At 45.6% G+C, this 24,110-nt stretch overlaps 1 protein-coding gene across 1 annotated transcript in view; it reads left to right on the forward strand.

Moving 5' to 3' along the window:
- The window catches only part of kcnn3 (potassium intermediate/small conductance calcium-activated channel, subfamily N, member 3), a 92,512-nt gene extending 73,612 nt beyond the window's left edge, over positions 1 to 18,900 (forward strand). Inside the window, exons 7-10 of the mRNA XM_077210853.1 lie at positions 1,045 to 1,155; positions 11,485 to 11,612; positions 13,212 to 13,281; positions 17,526 to 18,900. Of these exons, the coding sequence (XP_077066968.1) occupies positions 1,045 to 1,155; positions 11,485 to 11,612; positions 13,212 to 13,281; positions 17,526 to 17,870 (654 nt within the window). The 3' untranslated portion in view covers positions 17,871 to 18,900. The remainder of the gene's footprint in view (positions 1 to 1,044; positions 1,156 to 11,484; positions 11,613 to 13,211; positions 13,282 to 17,525) is intronic.
- The last annotated feature ends 5,210 nt before the right edge of the window (positions 18,901 to 24,110 follow it).

Consider the following 24,110-nt stretch of genomic DNA (forward strand, 5'->3'; position numbering starts at 1 on the left):
ATGTCCATGTCTTCAATGAGCGCCACACTGATACACACGGGAGCGTTTGAAAACAGGCGTCTACCAGCGGATCTGTCTATCAGTGGATATATCAGGGATCCGCTGATAGATAGACGCCTGCTTTCAAACACTCTCGTATGTATCTGTGTAAGCTCTCGGTGAAGACATATTTTTGAAGCGTTTATCAATGTAGCCAATCACAGACATATATGTTGAGTGTGTGAAGACAATGGCCAAATAGAGACAAATATGTTGTCAAACTGTTAGAGTGAATGTATCGTCACATTTTTTTAATTTCAGCACCGACTTGGACCGAAGTCGGTATATATTTATTCACAATGTGTGTGTGTGTGTGTGTGTGTGTACCTGCTATTTCCTATGTGTTGGGGAACAAATGCCCCCACAAGGATAGTAATACCAGTAAATGTTGACCTTATGGGGACTTTTTTTGTCTCCATGAGGAAAACAACAACTTATGTTTTGAAAATGTAAAATGCAGAAGGTTTTCTGTGAGGGGTAGGGCCCCTAAAAGAACATGGAATCCTGTGTGTGTCAAGATTTGAAAGTGGTCAGCTTTCACACTGAATAAAAAACTGTATCATTAGAGACAGTTTTTTTTCCCTTTGGTCATGCTTGGTCTCCTCTAGGGCACCAAGCTAACATAACTGCCACTGGTTCCCCTTTTAAGAAATAGGTGCATGACGCCACCGAATGTAACACTGCAAAAATCCTAATAATGCTAAAATTGTTTTCATTATCCTAAAGCATTTTCATCTCTTTTCTTTTGATTTTGCTTGAAATATTAGTAAATTGTGTAATTTTTATGCAAAACACTTCACATCCACCCTCTTTGCTATTTTTCTCTTTTTTTCTAATGCTCTCATGAACTGGAGTTAATGTTTCCCTGGCCCGTCCATGGATCTGATTTTATTATCAATCATCATTTAATATCACTCATGTGATCTCTGCTAATGATACAAGTAGGAAGTATTTTTATGCTTCTGCGTGTTTTCACACCTTGACCTCTTCTCTTGTCTCTCACAGGGAGCAGGTTGCACTGCATTGGTTGTTGCCGTGGTAGCCAGGAAGCTTGAGCTGACAAAGGCGGAGAAGCATGTGCACAACTTTATGATGGACACACAGCTCACCAAACGGGTAAACACACTCACACACGCTTCAATAAATGGACACGTAGGCACAGCCTTATATTCAGAGAACCATATGTACCAGTTTTCTTTCTACGTAGGTCCTTTTCAATTTTTCATGCACTTGAAAGACTCAGAAATAGCTCCCTGTGTCAAATATGTATCAACATCTTGGCTGACATCAGTGACTAGAAGGCTGGTGATCAATAATTGCAACACAGATTTAAAAAAATATCACTTTAGCTGTGGAGTGCTTCTTCAGATGAGCAGCTAAAGTAAATGCCTTCCTCAAGTGAAGGGAGTACGAGCCTCTTTTTAAAAAGTTTATTAACTCAAGCTTACTCAATTGCCTCATCTTAACAGGCTTTTGGCGAACAAGAGAAAGAGAGATTGATAAATGCTATAGAGTCACCATTCCCATCATCCTCATGCATTGAATTTGTCGCTACTATGGTTACAAACCTCTACAAAAAGCAGAAAAATGTTCTCGCCACTTTGACCTCACAGACATGTTGCCGTGGAGACACAGTAACAAAAGGTTTACCTTCAACTGGGTGGAAGGGTGCAGGTTGTTCCTCCGTCTTCCCATCAGGTGAAACTGACAGTGCAGTGAAGATGGACAGGTTTCTCAGGGTAGAATTGTTTATCACAGACTATCCTTGAATAAAAATGCTAATGTGATCTTTCTAAAGTATTCCAGTTTTCTAATCACGTCGGTACCATTTTCAAAATTTTTCATAAGTGGTAAATAAACTCTTCTGAACTGATTACACTTGTAACAGCCAGTCTTCAGTAATTAATTAATGTGCATTCATGAGGGTTGTAAATGTTTTCTTTCATGCAATTATTGTTTTTAAAGGTTACTGTGTGATGAACACAACAGAATGATAATTTTTTAACTACCTGTTTATTCAGTAAACATTGGTATCTAGTTCCATGATGATCCTTTAACATCCGTGGAACTTTTGCAATGCACGAAAGAGTTTATAGTGGAAATTGTCTTCACACTAAGAAAAAAAGGTTATTTTAAGAAATGTTCACTGAAGGGTTCTTTCGGGAACCCAAAATGGATCTTCTATAGCATCTCTGCAAAACGTCTCGGGTTATGACTATAACCCTTGTTCCCTGAGAAGGGAACGAGACACTGCGTCGAGAATCGACACTTTGGGGACGCTCCCTTAGCGTGCGCCTCTGAAGTAAGAATGAAACTAATCCAATCCTGATTGGTGTTGCGTCGTGATGTAAAATGTGACGGCATAACCGGATGCATAAAAGTGACGCTGACACACACACACATCAGCTCCGCGATGAAGCAAGACGCTCTAAGGCCTCGAGGGGCGTGGCAGGACGACGCAGTGTCTCGTTCCCTTCTCAGGGAACAAGGGTTATAGTCATAACCCGAGACGTTCCCTTTTGAGGGAACTCAACACTGCGTCGAGAATCGACACTTTGGGGAACGAATGCCCACTAAGCCACGCACCGAAAACAGGCCTGCCCCGGAGTGAAACTGATTCAGGCACTCAGCTAGGACGAGAGCACGTGTGCGCCAAGCGTACTAGGGAGGTGCAGACTATAGAACCTAACAAAAGTGTGTGGGGTAGCCCAACCGGCTGCCTCCCAGATCTCCTTGATGGGAACTCCCGAAAGGAGGGCCCTAGAGGACGCCATGCCTCTAGTAGAATGAGCCCTAACGGCCAAAGGTGAAGGGAAATTCCGCACCTTGTAGGCCTACTTATGGTTTGTATAGCCGGGAGCCCCTAATAGGTGATCCAAAACACACTACAGTAGGTCCGACCTCCTCCAAGAAGAGGACCTCTCAAGGTAATACTCGGAACTCTGACTGGCAGAGCAAGGAACCTCTCCTTTTCTGCCGACACATGAGGTGGTGCCTAGCCATGATAAATTGCACTTAAGGCACATAGCTGGGTCTCGAATGCAGGATGGCCTTAAGTCCGCCGGGGGCACACCCCAAGCAAACTGACGATAATGCCAGGGCTTGGAGATCTCCCAGTCTCTTTAAAGAAATAGCTAAGAGAAAGGCTATCTTGAACGTGAGGTCCTAGGCGAAGCCGACTGGAGGTATTCGAAGGGAGCCAGGGATAGCCCTTCGAGAACCACCGCCAGGTCCCAGGAAGGAACCCTGGACCTGACTGTCGGTCTCATCCTCCAATACCATGGAGAAATAGTATGACCAGTTGGTGCCTCCCTAAAGGCCCAACATTTAGTGGTGCATGGAACGCCGCAATGGCAGGGGAGAGATTCGCAGAGAAACAATCTTGAAGAAACTCCAGAACTGAAGCCATTGGGCAGTTAACTGGGTCTAACTCAAGTTCTCTACACCAAGTAGAAAAATATTTCACTTGAGGGCATATAATCTCCTAGTAGACGGAGCCCTAGAGATAAGTATGGTTTCGACCACCCCAGATGATAGACCAGCATCTAGGTACTGAGCCCCCTCAGAGGCCAGACGCACAATTTCCACAGCTCTGGATGAGGATGGAATATAGTGCCCTCCGCCTGAGACAACAGACCCCTCCTCAGAGGAATCTGCCATGGCGGAGCTATCAGGGGTGAAATTAAGTCTGAAACCCATAGTCGGGCTGGCCAAAACAGGGCTATCAGAAGAAGACTGATGCCCTCCTGACGGACCCTCTCCAGGACCCCCAGGAGCAGAGCGATCGGGGGGAAAAGCGTACAGGCGAAGCCTCGGCCAGGCCTGTACCATGGCATCCAACCCCAGCGGGGCTGGATGAGTGAGGGAGAACCAAAGTGGACAGTGGGATGGACGTCCCTCGAGACGCAAACAGATCCACTTCCACTGGTCCAAACCTCTGCCATATGAACTCCACCACCTCTGGATGGAGTCTCCGTTCCCCGGGCCTCAGCCCCTGCCTCGACAGGATGTCCGCTCCCTGATTCAGATTCCCCGGGACATATATTGCTCTTATAGATAATATTTTCCCTTGGGGCCATAAAATGATCTGATGCGCCAATCTGGATAGAGGGCGCGATCAGAGTGTTCTTTGTCGGTTTAGATAAGCTACCACTGAGACGTGGTAACCTTTGATGTCTGTGAGGAAGCTCCTCAGAGCCCTGAACACAGCCAACATCTCTAGGCAATTTATATGCCAAGAATGATGATGGTCCTGCCACAGACCCCTGGCAAAGCGGCCATCCGAGACCGCGCCCCAGCCAGCGAGGGAAGCGTCTGTCGAAACAGTTTCCCGGCGACATGACGCCCCTACCACTAGCCCTTGGGACAAGAACCAAGGTTTCTTCCATATTAATAGGGAACGAAGGCATCTGCGCGTAACCTTTATTATATGGAACGGATTCCCCTTGGGGAAAAAACCCTTGGCTTTGAGCCACCACTGAAGGGGCCTCATGTGAAACAGGCCCAAAGGAATTATGTTGGATGCCGCTGTTATGAGGCCCAGCAGTCTTTGAAATTGCTTTACAGTGATGGCCTGGCCTAGCTTTATCCCGGACACCATGGCCAGGATGGATTCGATACGAGCGGGAGACATACGTGCCCGCATCGTAACCGAATTCTATACCACGCCCAGAAGAGTAGTCTTCTGAGCTGGGTCCAACACATTTTTCCTAGTGTTGAGCCTCAACCCCCGGTTCTGAATGTGGCCAAGGACGACATCTCGATGCCGAACTGCCATTTCTCGAGACTGGGCCAATATGAGCCAGTCGCCGATGTAATTCAGTATACGGATGCCCTGAAGCCTCAGTGGAGCCAGAGCCGCATCCATACAGCCCTCAGAAGTCCTACAATTAGGACCTCTTCGCCTGAAGGACTGCCCTCAGGTCACCCTTCTGGCTGGAGGACTTCGGTTGAGAGTGCTTCCTCTGTTTGCCAAACTCCCGCAGGAGGGCCTCTAGAGGCAACGCTCTCTTTTTTTTTTTTTTTTTTGCTTCCTGAAACCTGTCAACGACTGTAGTGACAGCGTTGGAAAACAGGCCAGAAGGAGATAGCGGAGCGGCCAACAGGAAATATTTGCCTCACATATTTGTTCGCTGGAAACCGATGTGTCCCGAAACGTTTTTAACGGCGGAAGAGCAACATCGATTTCCTGCACCATATAAGCCCAGCCAACCAGTGCAGAGGTGTCCCTGCACGGTTTTTTGGGCAGCGCCGGGGCTTAAAGTGAAGATGCCGGATCAGGAGAAAGATAGCACGCTAAAGCTTCCTCCATCTGCGGCAACTTGCCATAACCCGACTCTCTCGCACCCACCACATTCGAATAAACATATAATGAATGTGGTGAGATACCTAAAGAATGGGGTTTTTCCCAGGATCTACACATATATATTTATATTTTTATAAAGATCTGGGAAAAACAGTAAGCCCCGGCTCTGAGGTTGTGAACGGTGCTGCAGGAATCTCTCGTCTAGTTCATTTTGACGGGGATCATCCTGCTTATTTTGTGGCCAGCTCATATATTTTATATATATAAATATATTTATTTATATATTTATTTAGTTTGGCCACCGCGCGCATCACAACCTCCACGAGCTCTACATAAGCAGAAACATAAGCCGGCGAGTGTGACTCATGTTGCTCGTTCAGATGCTGAGCACATCTACTTCCTTATAAACAGATAGCTCGAGCACTGGGCACTCGTCACGGGCAGAAGAAGCCGCATCGCGGGCTTCTGCGTCGTGAAAGTGTCATAGAATCTGCGGATGATGAGAGAAAAGGTGGCTCAGCAGTCTCGTTCTCATCCGCGAGATCCTTCTGCGATCTCCACGATCTAAGCCGTCGCGCCGCCTCAATGGACGCGGGACCCGAACCGCGGGGATCGTGAGCCTGGCCATCATCAGGAAATAATATAGCCAAGCGGGAGCGCAGCACTCTAATAGGAAGTGCTTCACAGTGTGCACAGGCAGCCCTCTCGAGAGCTGACAGTGCGTGCAGCGCCCCTAAACAATACACACACACACAGCTGATGCGTGTCCCCACCCGTGGCATATATATTATCTTGGGCAGGGGTGCACACACTTAGTGTATTGTTCACTCGCCATAATACAGAGCTTTGCACAGACAAACAACACCAAATAAGACAGACAGTTTCACAGAGAGCGCTTGCTGAAGAGCTAAAGCTGATGTGTGTGTGTGTCAGCGTCACTTTTATGCATCCGGTTATGCCGTCACATGTTACATCACGACGCAAACCAATCAGGATTGGATTAGTTTCATTCTTACTTCAGAGGCGCACGCTAAGGGAGCGTCCCCAAAGTGTCGATTCTCGACGCAGTGTTGAGTTCCCTCGAAAGGGAACTTATGAAACATTTATTTTTAAGACATTCAAATAATTCTTTGTTCACATCTATTGTAATCTAACTAATCGCCTTTGTCTGCGGTGTTATGTTCTTTTCTCAGCCTTGATGATATGTAACACCGCAAGTTGTTATGAGAAATTTCGTCTCTTAGCCCTCTTTTTGCTCTTTCTATCTCATAACTTCCACCTGTTATCACGAACCCCACGACACAGGCGGTGCGAATGCAACCAGGAAAATGGCCCTATGGAACATTTAGTTCTCTGGGAATCTCCCTGGTGGCTAGTTTCTATGATTAAGTTCCTAAAACCTAAAACTGATATGTGTATGTTTAATATGCCATATGAAACAACGACACCCGCCATTTTTAAACACAGAGTTTACATATCCTTACTTCACGAAATAACTCCACGAGCATGGAAAACAACAATAAGATGACACAGAACAAAAACACAGCTCTGATCACGCCGTCCTCCATCCTCAGTTGTTGCGCTGTTGAATGCTGTGCTTAAATGACGTCGCTGTTGGGCGGCTAATGACAGGGGGAAATTTAGTTCTTGGGGAACCACTGGTGAACATGATTTCACCAAGTGCAACACTCCTGGAACAACATCTTTGTTGATCTTAGAACAACATTCCAATCAACCAGTCAGATTTGAAGGATGTTTACAGTTTATGTCAAGTTTAGGCTTACAACCAGGGTTAGATGTTTCTACATCCGTGTTTATTCACCAATAATTTCCCTCTGATTTTAGGGACAACTTTTTAGGGATAAGGCTAGGTTTAGGGGTAGGGACAACATTTTCGGAGAGGAATGTTATTCCAGGATCAATAAAATATGTTAATCCAGGAACATGTCTTACTTGGCAAAATCACAGTGACCTGGGAGCACCCAGTAGTTCCTATAACTACCTGGTGCCGAAGCCTGTATAGTGCATATCTTTTGTATTTGGAGAAATGTTCAGATTGAATTGACAGTTGTAGCTTGAGGTGAGCTAGTCTGGCAGCTGTTATAAGGATAAGGCTTCAGTTTACCACATATTAAACAATGATGGCCCAGACTTCATTACAGTTTCCTGCCCTTTGCCTCCCCCTCTCTGACGTCCACTTTCAACTGCTTAGACCTCTCTGACAGTCTCTCTCTTACCCCTTTTCCACCAAAGCATTTTGAGAGCCGGTTCGGAGCCAGTGCCTACTCGCGAACCAGTTCTTTGTGTTTCGACAGCCAAAGAACCGGTTCTCGGCCAGTAAAACTGGTTCCAAAGCAGCACCAACTCTTTGCTGGACTAGAACCGTTCTTTTACCACGTCATGCTTACGGCGGGGGCTGGAGGCGGGTTTAGATGTGTTCTAAACATCTTTTCTGACAGAAAGGATCGCAAAGCCAGGAGAAACATTTGCAGAAACACGATGTAGTCCGCCATTGTAATTGTTATGCTTGAAGTTGGCGCAAGCGTTTCTATTTTTTTTAAATTATTTTTTTAATTGAAAACATTATGTAAGCAAAGAAGAAAACAGTCAGAATATAGAACAAATAAACAGAAAGAAAAAAAGACAAGACAGGGGTACATAACTATTCAGAAAAGATTACATATCAAAGGAAAAGATTAAAATACTTACATCAATTGTTTTTAAAGCCTTCTTGGTACACAAGTTAGAGATAATCCCAAAGTAATATTGTACTTGCAAGCGTTTAAGCTAAGACGTATGGCGACGCACACAGTGATGTAACGAAGCGTTCGCTGGGCGCTCTAGTCAGTGGAAAAACAAACAGGTTCTGAGAAGGTTCGCAAGTTGAACCAACTCCGAACCAACTTTGAACCAGCATCACTTCCGAACCAGTTCTTTTTTGGTGGAAAAGGGGTATCTCTCTCTCTGTCTCTTTTAGTGACTACCATGTGAAAAAAATGCTATATGGCAATAATGTAAGAATGAGGGCATTTTACGATCTAGTTTGTATATTTAGGAGATGTACAGGGGCTGTTATGAACTATTATTTTATGTGTAATAGCAGTATTTATAATCACTGTAATACTGCTTAATTGTCATTTGGACTCCAGATTCCAGAAAATCCACTCCTCTTTTCATAAATGAGACCTGCATTGAAGTTGGAGCAGAGCTCCTACTCTTGTATTATTAAATACACTGACCACTGTTAATTAATCAGAGCTGTGCAGTGCTAAAAAAAAATAGCCTGGTGCTGCCCTATGTGTGGAGGAATACTGTCAAATCTGGAGCTTATTAAAAAACGGGAGGGTTCTATCATCCCTCCGTTGCCCAAAGAGGATGTAATTGTTCTTTCCACCAAAGTGGTGCCCCTTTGAAGTCTCCTCATTCATTTTTCTTCAGCAGATTTTCTTATTAAATTTTGTCCTTTATTTGCTCTTCCTCTCCCTTTTCTGGTGCCATATGTGAGATTTAAAAGAGTAATCGTGGCTTCAAGACTTCACAAATGAATCTTTTGATGCACAAGGAGGTCTTCAAGAGTTGAGAGTTTAAAATATTAAAATATTTGAAGCTCAAGACATTCTTTTGTACCTCTTTCAGTGCAAAAACTTGCATCTTATCTGCTAACCACCCGCAATCCTGGTTAATCAGGCGCTAAATGTGCTAGCATAGCGCTGTACTGTCTTTAAATAGGTATGTAGTGGATCAATTGCTAGAAATTGCATGCAGAGTGTCCAAATAAATGCTGTGCTTGTCTTCAATAATACCAGTAAAGTTACATTGTAATAATCCCTAATGAAGTTATGTTAAATTTTTGTGAATTTCAGTTATGCAAAGGGACGTCTTGCTACTTTTAGGCATGGAGTTTGCCCAGAGCAGAGCCATACCGCCAACTGAATGCATTATCACTTAATAAAATGTACATTTGACGAAAGAGATACTAACCGAAAAATTGGTAAGATAACTCTCACCTTAAACTCATTGGCCCTATCTTGCACCCATCGCAATTGACTTTGTACACCGACGCATGTATCATTACTATTTTGCACGCGGCGCACAGCAGACTTTTCCCTCCACAGACGCACGTCGGTAAATTAGGTAATGAACTTGCGCTCCCGGGGGTGGTTCAGCGAAAGGAGGAGGTGTGTTCCAGTGCAAACGTTCCCTGGTGCTATTTTGCAGTTTCAGAAAACAATTCCGCCACAGACCAGGAAAGACCTAGTCTAAAGTCAGTGGTGTGTTATTCAGATGCTATTTTAAGGGCGCATGCTTGGCCGTAATGTAGCGTGTGCACAACGCGCATACACTTTGTTTCTCTCATTTACACAGACGCAGCAGTTCCCATTTTTTGCAAACCATACATAATTAGGCTACAAGGAAAAATATTACCACACAAGGGAAATCATTGTGGTGTCCATGAAGATGTGGAAAAAATAGGCATAAATCTAGCTTACACATTTATCCAAATTATACGTCTGTTTAACCAAAGCTAATTTGGGTGGGTTTCTACCATCCCCATAAAATGTCACTTTTACGGCCCTGACGAGAACGTCGGTCTCCTTGGCTGTGAACCGCTCCTGGTGTGACAAACCCATTTGAGATTTGCCCACAAAGTTACTTGTGTTTTATACTTAGGTTTCAGATCGTTAAAGGGCCCCTATTTTGGATTTTTGAAAATTACCTTTCATGTAGTGAAAACATCCTGCAAAGTTTTAAATCTGAAAGTGCACCGTATATTAAGTTATTGTCTTTCAAAAGTAAGATTCAACTCTAAAATGTGTAGGTCTCCTACTAACTGGCTAACTCATGTTATCACTGTCTTACTGAAATACTTCTGCTAATCAGTATTGAATATATCTGTAGGCCACTATTACCTAAAACTCTTTCTATTAATGCAGATTGTCTGTCGTTCTCATTACTTTGAGGAAATATTTGTTTTACCAACGTTTATGTTACATCAGATCATTCACTCTAGAGCTTGGCTAATGTACATTGCATACATGTACTGTTATTGATACAGTTTTCACCTATTCACCGCAATATATTAGAAAAATAGGCTAATATGTAAATAAATGAGTACAAGTAAAATAATCACTTTGTTTATGGACATGCACTTGTTAATGCTGATGGTGAGGAATTAAAGTTGCAACATCTTATAATGTGCCTCAAACTAAGTAGTTTCATCATCAGACTCGCGCTCGCATTAATATGGTCAAATCGATGTCATTGTCCGTTACTGTGTTTAGTTTACAGTGTAGGAAGCCTCAGGACATGCAGAGCTGACGTTGTTATAGCAATGGGCGTTTTTGTTTTCGAAGTGCTGTACACGGTAAACTAATCACAACAGACTGAGCTGTCTGGCCAATCAGAACAGAGTAAGTCGCAGAAAGGAGGGATTAGGGGGATTGATTAATTTGACGAGTCATTTGAGAATTTTTGAAAATGTGATGATGTGCAAATGTATATTATGAGGAAATTAAACAGGTTTTTTTTACATTTGATGCACGTAAACATGTTGTAGGAGACTCCACAACAGCATTAGGAAACCTTAAAATAGCATAATAGGGGCCCTTTAAAATAGGGCCCATTGTTTTAATCAGAATATATCACATCCAGTCAGGTGGTCACACATGATCTTTCCTTTTAAAATATTTTTAACACATTCGAAGCTCAAATCAGATCCAAAAATTCCATATACGCAGATGATCGCAACTCCACGTAGCTGCCGTACTACTCCCCATTGTAAATAAATGACTTCGGGTCTGTTGTTTTTTGGGGATATTTAAAAGATGGCTTTAATTCACTACTATTGTCCTTCAAAAATTTATCACAAAGATATAAATATACGGCTTTAGAGACGACTCTCTCTTATTGGACATCACTGCTCTGCAGCCAGAATAGTGAATTGACCAGATGACAGAATTATGGGCTACAATGTCTGTTGTCAAGTCACTCTGGAATAACTCCCAAAAAGACCTTTAATTTGGCAGAGGTTTGGGGTTGTGTGCGTGTATTGGCAAAGCAGAGCTTATACTTGTCAATACTCGCTCCTGAGGTGCTTTTCCTGTTGCTAATATTGTTGTTATGGCGACATGTTCCCTCAGATAAAGAACGCTGCAGCGAATGTTCTACGAGAGACTTGGCTGATATACAAGCACACCAAGCTGATGAAGAAAATTGACCACTCCCGTGTACGCAAGCATCAGAGGAAGTTCCTTCAAGCCATTCACCAGTGAGAAAAACAGCTTCCCTTCACAGACACCACAATTTCACTTAAGCCCTCATTCACTTTTTACTTTAAGCACACACCAATGGACCCATAAACAACAAAAGTACTTGGTGAGCTTTAGCGATATACGCTAAAACCGCACAAAAAGCATTTAGAGTGCTTCACATTTTGGCTGAGTGGCCAGATGTGTGATAAGTGTGATTGTGGCAGTTAGCATGTCTGACCTGCCCATGGACATTATATGACAAATACATACATGAATGGCAGTTTTTTCTGATAATGGTTAGCTGTAAGAGCTCATTTATCAATCTTCATGCTTTAAAAAAAAAAAAAAGTGTAGTGATGGTTTTCTGTACCATTCATCTCTTCAGAGACCCGTTTAGAAACCAGTGTAGAAACCTGAAACTTAAGCTTTCTATTGTAATTCAATTTTATGTATCATCCAAATACCAATTTATTGACATTTTAGTATTTTCTGGCTTAATCAATGATCTCACTGACCCTCCATATAGCAAACATTGAAAAGCGCCATTCACACAAACACCGATAATTATGACAAAGCAGTCTTAATAATCGTTCTTATTCGATAAGAACAGTGAATTAAACAGCCATAACTATAACAGAAAAGACAAAGATATTGTTGGAATTACTTTCAGAATTTTTTTCTTTAGCTGATGAATGATAAAAATACTAACTGCCAATCAGAATCTGGCTTTAAAGTGCTTGAGTATTTAAAGAAGCAGACATTAAAACTGCAGTACGGACTTGTAATAAACAGAACATTATTATCTATTGGTATATAGAAACTTTGCACTCCACTGTTTGAAACATGGTTATTGCATTTTTAGTGCTGCAATTAAAATGAGCAAATAAATTGATTAAAACAACGGCTTAAAAGGGATAGTTAACCCAAAAATGACATTTCTGCCATCAATTACTCATCGTAATGTCGTCCCAAAGAAGCCTCTGCCAAACGATTGTTTTGGCAGTGGACTGGAAGAATACACAAGTGCTAATGCTAATATGGCTCGAGCACTATTGCCTTTTAACAAATTAGTTTGAACTTCTGAGCAAATGTTACGTCACCTAATTCAAATTCATAAGCCAGTCCAATTTGGTTATAACATAACCCTCTGACTTTTCAGATCGTCTAATGCTTCTGAAGCGACCATGTTTCTTATTCGTTTGGCCAAACTGACTGCTGTATCAGCTTTTTTGACTGTTAGCTCGCTAGGGCTAATGCTATTCCCTGTCTCTGTGTGGGTGCCCACCACACACATACTCATCATTTTAAAAGCTCTAATCCTCCTGTCACTGTTTTGTTGTGGCCCTGGCCGCCAATTTTAAGAGCTCCTTTCAAACCGAACCCTTTCTTTTAAAGAAATCCTACACTTATTGAATCCTTTTAAGTCTGAAGCTTTTATGATTTACGCCGTAATTGCGTATTCATCTTGGGGGGATTCTCATCAACAACAAACAAATAAAGAAAACAAGCTGATTAAGTTAATTAGCTAGTTGAGGTTTACAACTGAGGGCCATTGGTGCTAGTGAGATTAGGAGGGGGTCTAATGGGCTGTGTGTGTGTTTATCCCTATTTTGTAGATTGCGAAGTGTTAAAATGGAGCAGAGAAAACTCAGTGATCAAGCCAATACTCTGGTGGACTTATCAAAGGTAAGACTACTGTGCATGCACACACATCATGAACACAAATCACTGACATGGTCGCACACCAGAACCCACGCATATGCACGTTTAATCTGTTAGGAAACAGTAGACACCCACACACACTTTCGATGACATTGTGTTCCCTTCCCTGCAATTTTATCATACCTAAATGCATACAAACACTTTATAATGCCCAAGGCTGCAACTACGTTGATGGGAACACATAATGCCCGGTGACACACACATACCTTTGCTTTCCCAAATATATCTCAGCATTCAACTGTTTCCATGATGACCCGTTTGTTTCTGTGGCTTTGTGTCTCCTAGCAACCTGAACAAGTGTTAAAGCAGGGATGACAGTGGGAGCGAGGAGATGGGGAGAGGGAGAGGGTGGGAGGGGAGAGAGACAGGAAGCTGAAGAGTGACATAAAATGTGTGCAATTCAAGATATTTTTTGTGATGGCGGTGCTTGTTTGGGCATTATTTTTTTGAATGTAACGTCTTGGTTACGTATGTAGCCCTCGTTCCCTGAAGGAGGGAACGGAGACGTAGTCGACGTGTCGACTGATCGGGATCACACTCAGGGAGTCTGTCATCTTCGAATACTGTTAAAACGAGCCAATGCACATAGGCGTGTGTGAAATGCATCACACACTCCGCCCCTGTGCCGCGGTTATAAATACGGAAGTGGATGCATGCACTAGTTGTTTTTCGCTGAGGAGCCGAGCGTAACTCAGAGTCAGTGGTGGTCCAGCAATAGTGGCGATGAGACTACATCGAGACTACGTTGACTACTACAAGGGTTACATACGTAACCGAGACGTTTTCTTTCAGTCGCTCACGTTCAACATAGTCGACGTCTCGACTGATTGGCATCCCAATTAAAACGCCACTAGTGCTGCCACCTTCCAGTGCCTAGACAAAAGCCTTCTGATCCACCCGCATTATTTTGAGGTGGAGATGGGACAGGGCTTAGGCCAGGGAAGTCACTGCTGTTCCAGAAGACCACTGAGAAAGTGTTTTCTTTCGATGGAAAGGAATACACTGCGTAAGCAATATCCTGTCCGAAGGTAGGTAACATGTGTGAAGAATACACATATGGACTGGGCGGATGACCGGGCAGTACAACATATGGAATGTCACTGTGGTGGCTCCAGCCTATGACAGGGAGGATACTCAACCTGCCGAGGGAAGACACAGGCTCGCCGCAGGGAGCCGTATCATGGAAGAATACACATATTGGATCGCCATAGGGATCACAACATATGGACCCAGCCTAACACAGGTTTCACCAGTGCATATGAGTGATAGGCCTGGCTTCGGACATTTTGCCATGTCCGTTGCCGAAGGGTATGGAGGAAGTCGACAGGGTTCTGCTAATAAGGGGAACTCACTGGAGCAAGAATTGCACACGTATCCAGTCCATAGGAGGGGAATGGCGCAACAAGCCGACACTTTGAACCGGGCTTACAGTGAAACTGGCTTCATATGAAGGGAGCCCACGGGAAGCAGCGGTTCGACACATAGGCTAGTTCTCTAGCGAATGTGATATGTGTTGCCCAGCCCCCAACTCTATTAACATCTGTTCAGCGAGGCACTCTGTGTCAACGCCTAGGAGGGAGCAATACTCTCACTTAGGAGGAGCTCACCACCCAGGTGGGCACGTGGATCTTGGGAAATCACCAAGATGAAGGCATCCACATGTAGTGGGCCAACTTCTGCTTGGAAACAGCCTTCCCTTCTGCTGGTCTCCGTAACAGACAAGAGCTGGTCTGAGGTCCAGGCTTTGCATTCTGAGCACGTATAACCGCAATGGAGCGTACAGACAGAGAAAAGCCAGGGCTGGGTCTGCCTCCTCCGGGGCAGCGCTTACAGGCTCACCACCTGGTCCCAGACGTACAGACATACCCGAGGTGGGGCAGTGAGGTGGAGGACAGGGACCCGGCTCGGAAGGCCCGAAGGCGGCCCGAAGCAGGGTCTGAGTGTGGTGGTGTAGAACACATACCTGTCTCCACGAGACGGCCAGGGATGCGTGAGAAGGCGGATGACCGGGTCCTCGAACCGCACCCAACTGCCTGTGTTGCTCTTTCAGAAAATGGGACCCGCAACCAGTGCCGGACCACACAGGGGAATAACCGCGGCAACACAGGACAGTGAACTGAAACAGAGAAGCACTCACTTCTTTGCCCTCTAACCAACCGTCAACAAACACACAGAAATTATGCTGTTAAAACAGCAGTTGAGAGCTCAGAAGATCGCGATCACCGCTGCACTCGTGCTGTAGAACCACCAGCACTGAGAGAGACTTCCAGAAGAACACAGACACACTCGCTCGTTGTCATGAAGACCGATCGGCTCCGAAGGGGAAGACAACTAATGCGTGCATCCACTTCCGTATTTATACCCGCACCGCGGGGGCAGAGTGTGTGATGCATTTCACGCACGCCAATGTGCATTGGCTCATTTTTACAGTACTCGAAGATGTCAGGCTCCCTAAGTGTGATCCCGATCAGTCGGCACGTCGACTATGTCGAACGTGAGCGAATGTAAGGGAACTGGTGTTTTTATTTATTTATGTGTGAAAGAGAGTGTGTTGTGTGTTCCTGCACTGTGCGCCCTTTTCACTTTAGAAATTTGAAGATGTTGTACAGTGTCCATGTCGTGTGTGGGTATCTAATTGCACAAGATATTAACACTTGTTTTCAGTGAGCCTTTCTGGTAAGTTTTTATTTCTCACAAAATTTGACTAGACCCATGCCTAAAGTTAAATTATAATATAGCAAGAAAAATCAACCTTATTCAAGATATGTTCTCTGAAAACAAGTCTTAATATTTTGCTTATGAAGTAACTATATAATGTATTAAGGTTTGAAAGATTTTAGCTAATTTTTTTTGCTCTAAATACAATCCAAAAATGGGACACACATGAAACAATTGTTGAGACACAGAATGACTTTAGAGCTATATAATTAATATGAATTTCATAGTTCAGATGATTTAGTCCTTGAAAAAATATTTGATTGCAGATTTTGTCCACAGCAGATTTTGTCCACAGTTACTACAGAAACTCGAAAGGAGAAACTTTTGGGATTTTGTAAGTCTTTTTTTCTCAAGAAAAAAAGGAGAAGCTGAAGACTCAAGCAAAAGTCTCCATTTAATTGTATTGCTGTCCAGCCAAAGAAACCAAGATAATACAGATTAAATCAAAATGGACCCTATTTACTTAATGCACTTAATGCACATTCCTTGTTCTATTAAAAATAATTGTTTGTCATCATAATCCTTCATCAAAATATAATAACTTGCTCTTCCTCTGTTTTCCTTTCCCATTGATGTCACTATTGAATAATGCTATCCAATAACCAATTAGCTACTTATTTTAGCAAACTCCATGCTGGTATATAACGCCCACTGTTCACAATCCAATCAGTTTCTGATGGATAAAAGCCAGTTCACACCAAGAAGGATCACTATAAAGATCACTACACCAACACACGATAACATTCTATTTATGTTGTCTACCTCTTTAAATGCTCAAGCTCTTTAAAGTCAGATGGATACTAATTGGCTGTCAATGTTTTTATTGTTCATTAGCTGGAAAAAAAAATAATTCTGGAAGTGTTTCCATTGATATCGTTTTTTTTGTGTTGTTATCGTTAGTTGTGGTGTGAACTTTCCTGTTCTCATACAATTTATAGTTATCATTATTGGTGTGAACAATGGGCCTTAAAAGGATGGTTCACCGAAAAATAAATACTGTCACCATTTACACCCTCAAGTTGTTCCAAACCTGTATGTATTTCTTCTGCTAAACACAAAAGATATTTTGAAAAATGTCGGTAACCAAACAGTCGATTGACCCCATTGAATTCCATTTTTTTTTCCATACTTTGGAAGTCAATCAGTGAAGTCAATCAACTGTGTGGTTACCCATATTCTTCAAAATATCTTGTTTTGTGTTCAGCAGAAGAAAGAAATACAAACAGGTTTGGACAACTTGAGGGTGAGTAGATGATGACATAATTTTCATTTTTGGGTCCCATCCAACCACAGAAATGTATTATATTAAGAAGTAAAATGCATTGTCTACACACCATGTTGACTTTATCTCTACTCTTTCTATTTAATGTTTCTCATGGTCTCATTTAATGTTTGTACTCTTTTTCCCTTCCTTTAACTGTCCTGTATCCCTCCCTTTACTTTACCACACTATTTTTGTCTAACTACACTGTCATTCTCTTTCCACATAGATGCAGAGCGTCATGTATGAACTGATGTCTGAGCTGAATGACCGCAGTGAGGATCTGGAGAGGCAGATGTTAAGTCTGGAGCAGCGGGTGGAGCAGCTGACGGCCGGCTTTAATGCTCTGCCCGCTCATTTGTCGGCCACGCTCAGCTCCCAGCATGCCGCACTCATTCAACTGCTGCGTGAGCGTGATGCCAAGGTCCTGAGCCCCACTGTGCCCTCTGTGCTCTCACCCACGGCTGCCAGCCTGCCTCTAGCCAACCCCCCCTCCGGCTCCGGCTCCGGCTCTGGTTCCGTCCCGGCTCAGCCCACCGAGGACAGTCCCAACACCAGCAGCTCCAGTTGTTGAGAGCACTAGTGCGGGAAGTTCCCACCAGGGTGGAGAGATGGATGATTAGTCGTAATGAAGAGAAGTGATGACATAAGCATATACACGCATACTCATACAATGCACTGTAACTACGAGCATTACGCAGCTTAACGCCACAGAATATATCACAATGGAGGAGATGCTAACATTTGCACAAAAACCCTTTGACTAAACTGCCATATTTCATGTAGTCCAAAAGAAGGACGTCCTTTACTGTTACCATGAATGTATACATTTTAGAGGAGACTGACTCAGACATGTTGACATGCATGGACACTCATACATACACTTTCTCTAATTCCGTCTTTGCTACCAAAGTGCTTTGTCTATAGTTGACTGAAATGGACCGAGGTGTGTGTTGCAAAACAAGGGATTGGGGTGGTTGGGATTAGAGAGAGTATAAATTATCAGCGCCCTACAATGTTATGATGGCGAATCATCATAGAGAGCTGAACAGCACTTTTTACAGTCTTCAAGAGACTAACAGCCATTTGAGCAAAGAATTATTTCGAAGCGTGACGCTGAGGCCAGTCAATACATTATAAAAACCACCCCATCAAGGTGGAACAGCTGCTCACACGGAAATAACTGTAGAATGAGTGATTATAGTCATTTTTTTAGTGGAGTTGCTTCTATTTTAATGGTGTTGGAATAAGAGACTTCTAACCCCATTTCAATGGAGAGACCATTTTGAAAACTGACTAATAGTGACATCCTGTGGCCGGAATACTGAATTACATCCGCTTGGAATATGTACAGTATGCTATTACTGAACTAGCTTTGTATCGCTCGGTTTTTTACTATTAATAATTACTAACGCAGTTTTAGCTCATATTTGTTATAATTATACAATAGCATTCTTCTCATTCGTCATGGAAATTATGATTGCTGTATAAATAACGATTTTATTAATATTAATTATAGATAAGGGAGGTGCCGTTTGAGGTTGAAATTATTTTGTAATTTTATTTTACCAGAGAGAATTAATAAAGTATATATCTATACTTGACTGTGTCTGTGTGTGAGTATCATTGTGTGACTGTGTCAGGGGCGGGCACATCAACATTCATGTTTTAAAGCAATACTAAGGAATTTTTCCTCTGCGGTCGCCCTACAGGTTGGAAGCGGAATTGTCCATTACCGCTGTCGTAAATAATTTAGCTTACCGCAGCCTACTGTCCAACGCGCACGCTCGCTGTTTATTCAGCACCTGCTTTGGAATCAACAATGGCCACAGTGCATGATTTTATGAAAGACATCACAAACAAAGAAAAACTATGTAGGCTATGCCGTAAAGCAGTCGAATTTTGTAGTTCCTTTTGTGCTCCTACCCGAAACTCGAAGTTCCCTTTCGAGAGGTCTCTCCTATTGCGTAAGTAGCTTACGCTATGGGAAAACTCCTTTTCACGAGAATACTGAAGTCTTTATGTAAAACGCATTGCAGCTGCACAGCTGACAGCAATGAACGAAGGAAGCTCGGTCATTGGCTGTGCTGCGGCAACTTGCTCGAACCAATGACGGGGCGACTCTGAATGCGCGACCAATGAGCGCGCTTCGCGCCCGCGCGCGTCAGAGCCCGCCAAGATGGGCGTGGCCAAGAGCTATTTATTGGGCGCCCCGTCATGAGAGTTCTTTAGATTTAATCTCCTTCAGCGAACACCTTCTTCGCTGGATCCTCCGGATTATTGAAGCATTCGCCGCCGTCGAAAAGCATACCAGCGGGATTGCTACGAGGACGTCGGCACCTTCAGCCGCCTTCGAACGCCATCCTACTGAGCCATCCGGCGTGCCACACACGCAAGTATCTTTACATCTGTTCGCCCCACGACACTTGTAAAAGAGCAAATTTTCTGAGGCGTTGTTTCAAATGCCTTCCTGCGCGTCGTGCAGAGACCTTCTCCCGGACGGGGATCGTCACATCATCTGCGCTCGCTGCCTGGGCCGGGACCACGCAGAAGCTGCTTTGACCAAGGGCGGATGCCCGGAATGTGATGACCTGGGTCTCTCCGCACTGCGGGCTCGCCTCGCCGCTTTCGCCTTGAGCGAGCCCATCGCCGCCACCCCTCTGTTTGAGCCGCGCACTAAGAAAAAGCGCCGCTCACAGAGGCTTCCTGAACCTGAGCTCAGTGACATCAGTCCGAGCCAGTCTCCGCGTGCTTCACCGCCGCTCTTGCCTTCCCCACCGCCGGTTCAGTTCACCCAGCCGGACCTACACCCCTCTAGCAGAGCGGTGGGCCTTGTGACTTTCGGCGCGTCCGAGGACGATGGGGGAATAGATGACAGCTTGTCCATCGACGCAGCATCGGACGACTGGCCGGGCTCCACTCTCGACCCCGCCCCGTCGACGCTAGCTAGCACGAGCGGGGGCTCCACCATGGATACCGAGATTATCCGTGTCCTCTCTAAGGCCGTGGAAGACCTCGGGCTCGATTGGTCTTCTCCCGAAGAACCAACCCGGAGCCGATTGGATGAGTGGTTTCTGCAGGGGCGCCAGCAGGCCCCTCGGCAAAGGCCTTCTCCCTTCTTCCCGGAAGTTCACGACGAACTCACCAAGTCGTGGAAAGCCCCCCACTCTGCGCGCTTAAAGCCTTCTTTTTCTTCTTCGCTCTCCTCTGTGGACGGCGCGAAGGAAAGAGGCTACGAGGGAACATGGCTAATTTGACTGTTCTCGAGCGCCATCTGTGGTTAACTCTGATGGAGATGAAGGACGCGGATAAGGCGCCATTTCTCGACGCGCCTATCTCCACCAGCGGGCTGTTTGGACCGGCGGTTAAGGGTTTCGCCGAACACTTCACTGAGGCCCAGAACGCTTCACAAGCTATGCGCCATTTCCTGCCAAGCGCTCCAGCTAATCGCAGAGGAGACAGAGACCGCTACAGCTGCAGCGGGCTAGAACAGCTCCCACCGCCTCTCAGCCCGCGCCTCAGGCTGACACTCGACGCCGCTCGCGCTCTCACAACCGCAAGCCGCCGCCTGAGCGACGGGGTCCTCGGCCCAAGATTGTGCTGAACCCTGAGCCTCGAAAGCCGTCCTAGCCACAGGAATGAGAAGAGAGAGTGTGTGTCTCGCAAAAGCCGGACCACTCTCTCTGCAAAAGCTCAAACATTACCCAGTCCCCTTACAGGCGGCTGGATATGTCCATACAGCAGTCAATGGGCCAGTCAAAGAGCTCGCTCACCTGCAAACAAACACCGTTTTTACGGCGACGCACAGAAAACACAAAAAGAGTCTTTTTCTGCCTGTGTCACTAAGGGTTCACATGTCCACAAAGTGTGCATTCCCAGAGACTGTCAAAAAAGTGCCAAATTCATTCCCAGCTCAGGCTGCGCGCCCCATGAATGTAGATCACGTGCCTACGGTCATGTACGCACCACTACACAGAAGCACTGTTCACACAGTTATAAATTCACCCCCAGTAAAAGCGGGAAACATTATAAAAGTGACGAGTGTGCCTACCACTGTTTATGCACCCCCACATATAAACACTGTCCTTACAGTGTCAAACACAACCCCAGCTCAGGCTGCGAGTTTTACAGACACAGCGCGCGCTGTTGTAATCACACACGCGCCCATTCACTCAGCTGCTCAGCGCGCGCCCGCGCCTCTGAGAGCTACGAGCTCAGGCGATTCGCTGGCCGGGTCCCTACGTCACAGCGGCCCGCCCCTAGCCTGTATTCAACCCATATCTGTACACGCAGCGGCATGGGAAAACATTCCAGATATGCCGAAATGGGTATTGGATATAGTAAAGCACGGATACTCGCTCCAGTTCGCTCGCAGACCACCACGTTTTACGACTGTGGTCGAGACGAAAGTGAGAAAGGAGTGTTCACATGTTCTACGCACCGAGGTGCGCAAACTAATAGAAAAGGGCGCTGTGGAAACTGTTTCCCCCTCTATGAGCGAGGAAGGTTTTTACAGCCGCTATTTTCTCGTCCCGAAAAAGGATGGCGGTCTCCGCCCCATCCTAGATCTCAGACACCTGAACAAAGCACTAATGATTCGCTCGTTCAGAATGTTAACAACCAAGCATATCCTCGCGCAAGTACGCCCAGGAGATTGGTTTCTCTCAGTGGATCTGAAAGATGCTTACTTTCACATTCCAATAACGCCTCATCACAGGCCGTTTCTGAGATTCGCTTTCGAGGGACAGTCTTACCAGTACACAGTACTTCCGTTCGGCCTGTCCCTGGCTCCCCGTACATTCACGAAATTTATGGATGCAGCACTTTCCCCCTTGAGACGAAGGGGAGTGCGAATACTGAATCATCTGGACGATTGGCTGGTCCTAGCACAATCAGAGAGTCAGTTAATAACACACAGATCTTGGATTATCAGCCATTTAGAATGCCTGGGTTTAAGAATCAATTTTGCAAAAAGCATACTATCTCCCAGCCAGAGGATTTCTTTCCTGGGAATAGTTCTAGACTCGATGCAAATGACAGCGCGTCTCTCATCAGAGCGCGTGCTCACCATCCGGCGCCTTGCAACATCATTCAGGGCGGGCGCGCGCGCCCCCGTCAAGCGGTTTCAGAGGATGCTCGGTCTCATGGCCTCAGCATCGGCCGTACTCCAGCTAGGATTGTTGCATATGCGCCCTCTCCAACGCTGGCTCAAGAGCCGCGTCCCTACTCACGCGTGGCGTTCGGGCCACCTTTTAATCAGAGCGAACCACAGCTGTATAAAAGCCCTGACGCACTGGAAAGCCGCCGACTGGTACCAGTCAGGCGTGAGTATGGGTGTGAACACAAGGAGAAAGATGATAACGACAGATGCCTCCAAAATAGGTTGGGGGGCCCTTTACGAGGGCAGGCCTGTCTCCGGCTTTTGGTCAAACCCGGAAAAGCGCCTACACATAAACTGTCTGGAGATGAAAGCGGTCGCTTTGGCTCTCAGAGCCCTGCGTCCACATCTAAAAAACGAACACGTCCTGGTCCGAACGGACAACATGACGGTAGTGTCGTACATAAATCGCCAGGGTGGACTGAGGTCGAGCTCCATGCATTCAATGGCCAGGAGACTCATTTTATGGTCCCAGCACAACTTGCGCTCGCTGAGAGCAGCGCATGTGCCAGGCGCCCTGAACCAGGGGGCAGACATGCTATCCAGAGACAAGATTCTCCCAGGAGAATGGGCTCTCAACCCGCTGACGATTCAGTGGTTATGGAAAACCTTTGGCAAAGCGGAGATCGACCTCTTCGCCTCCAAGGAGAACGCGCACTGCTCTCTTTTCTTTACGAAAAGCACGGACGCACTCGCCCAGAGCTGGCCGAGCCGCCCCTTATATGCCTTTCCCCAGATCGCGATGCTGCCACAGGTCATCAGTCGGGTCAGAGAGGAGCAAAACGCAATGCTTCTGATAGCCCCACTCTGGAAGAACCAAACATGGTTTCCAGATCTGATGCTAATGCAATCTGCACCACGGCCGATTCCACTGAGGCCAGACCTCCTCAGTCAGGCCAGCGGGATGATATTTCATCCCCGCCCCGATCTGTGGGCCCTTCATGTATGGCCCCTCAACGGGTTCCCAGGAACCACACGAGCGGAGCACTAAAAACCATCGCTGAGGCGCGGGCGCCCTCCACGAGACGCTTATACGCTCAGAAATGGAAAGTGTTCAGTGACTGGTGTAATGCCAAGGGCCTGAACCCTGCAACATGCGAGATTACGAACGTACTCGCTTTTCTACAAGGGCTTCTGGAGGCGGGCCGCACCCCCTCCACGCTCAAAGTATATGTGGCGGCCATCACAGCATCACACGACCCTGTAATGGAACGTCCATTGGGAAGAAACGACCTAATTATTCGTTTCCTAAGGGGCGCTAGGAGGATGAACCCTTCACGCCCCCCCTCAGTGTCGATCTGGGACCTAGCTACTGTCCTACACGCTCTTAAAGGGCCCCCGTTCGTACCATTCCAAACCGTGCACCTTAAACAGCTCTCGCTTAAGACTGCGCTCTTGCTGGCACTCGCCTCGGTCAAGAGAGTGGGCGACCTGCACGCGCTTTCGACAAGCGCTGCCTGCCTAGAATTCGGACCTTACGACTGCAGGGTCGTCCTTAGACCGAAACACGGGTATATTCCTAAAGTGCTCACCACTCCCTTCAGAGCACAGGTTATCTCCCTAACTGCGCTGTCGTCTCCAGCAGACGAACACGACGCTAATCTACTCTGCCCCGTTAGGGCTCTCAGAGTGTATTTGGAGCGTTCTGCCCTATTC

This window comes from Siphateles boraxobius, unplaced genomic scaffold (assembly GCF_051911475.1).
Source record: "Siphateles boraxobius isolate OS27281-9 unplaced genomic scaffold, OSU_SipBor_1 12, whole genome shotgun sequence".
Lineage (NCBI taxonomy): Eukaryota > Metazoa > Chordata > Actinopteri > Cypriniformes > Leuciscidae > Siphateles > Siphateles boraxobius.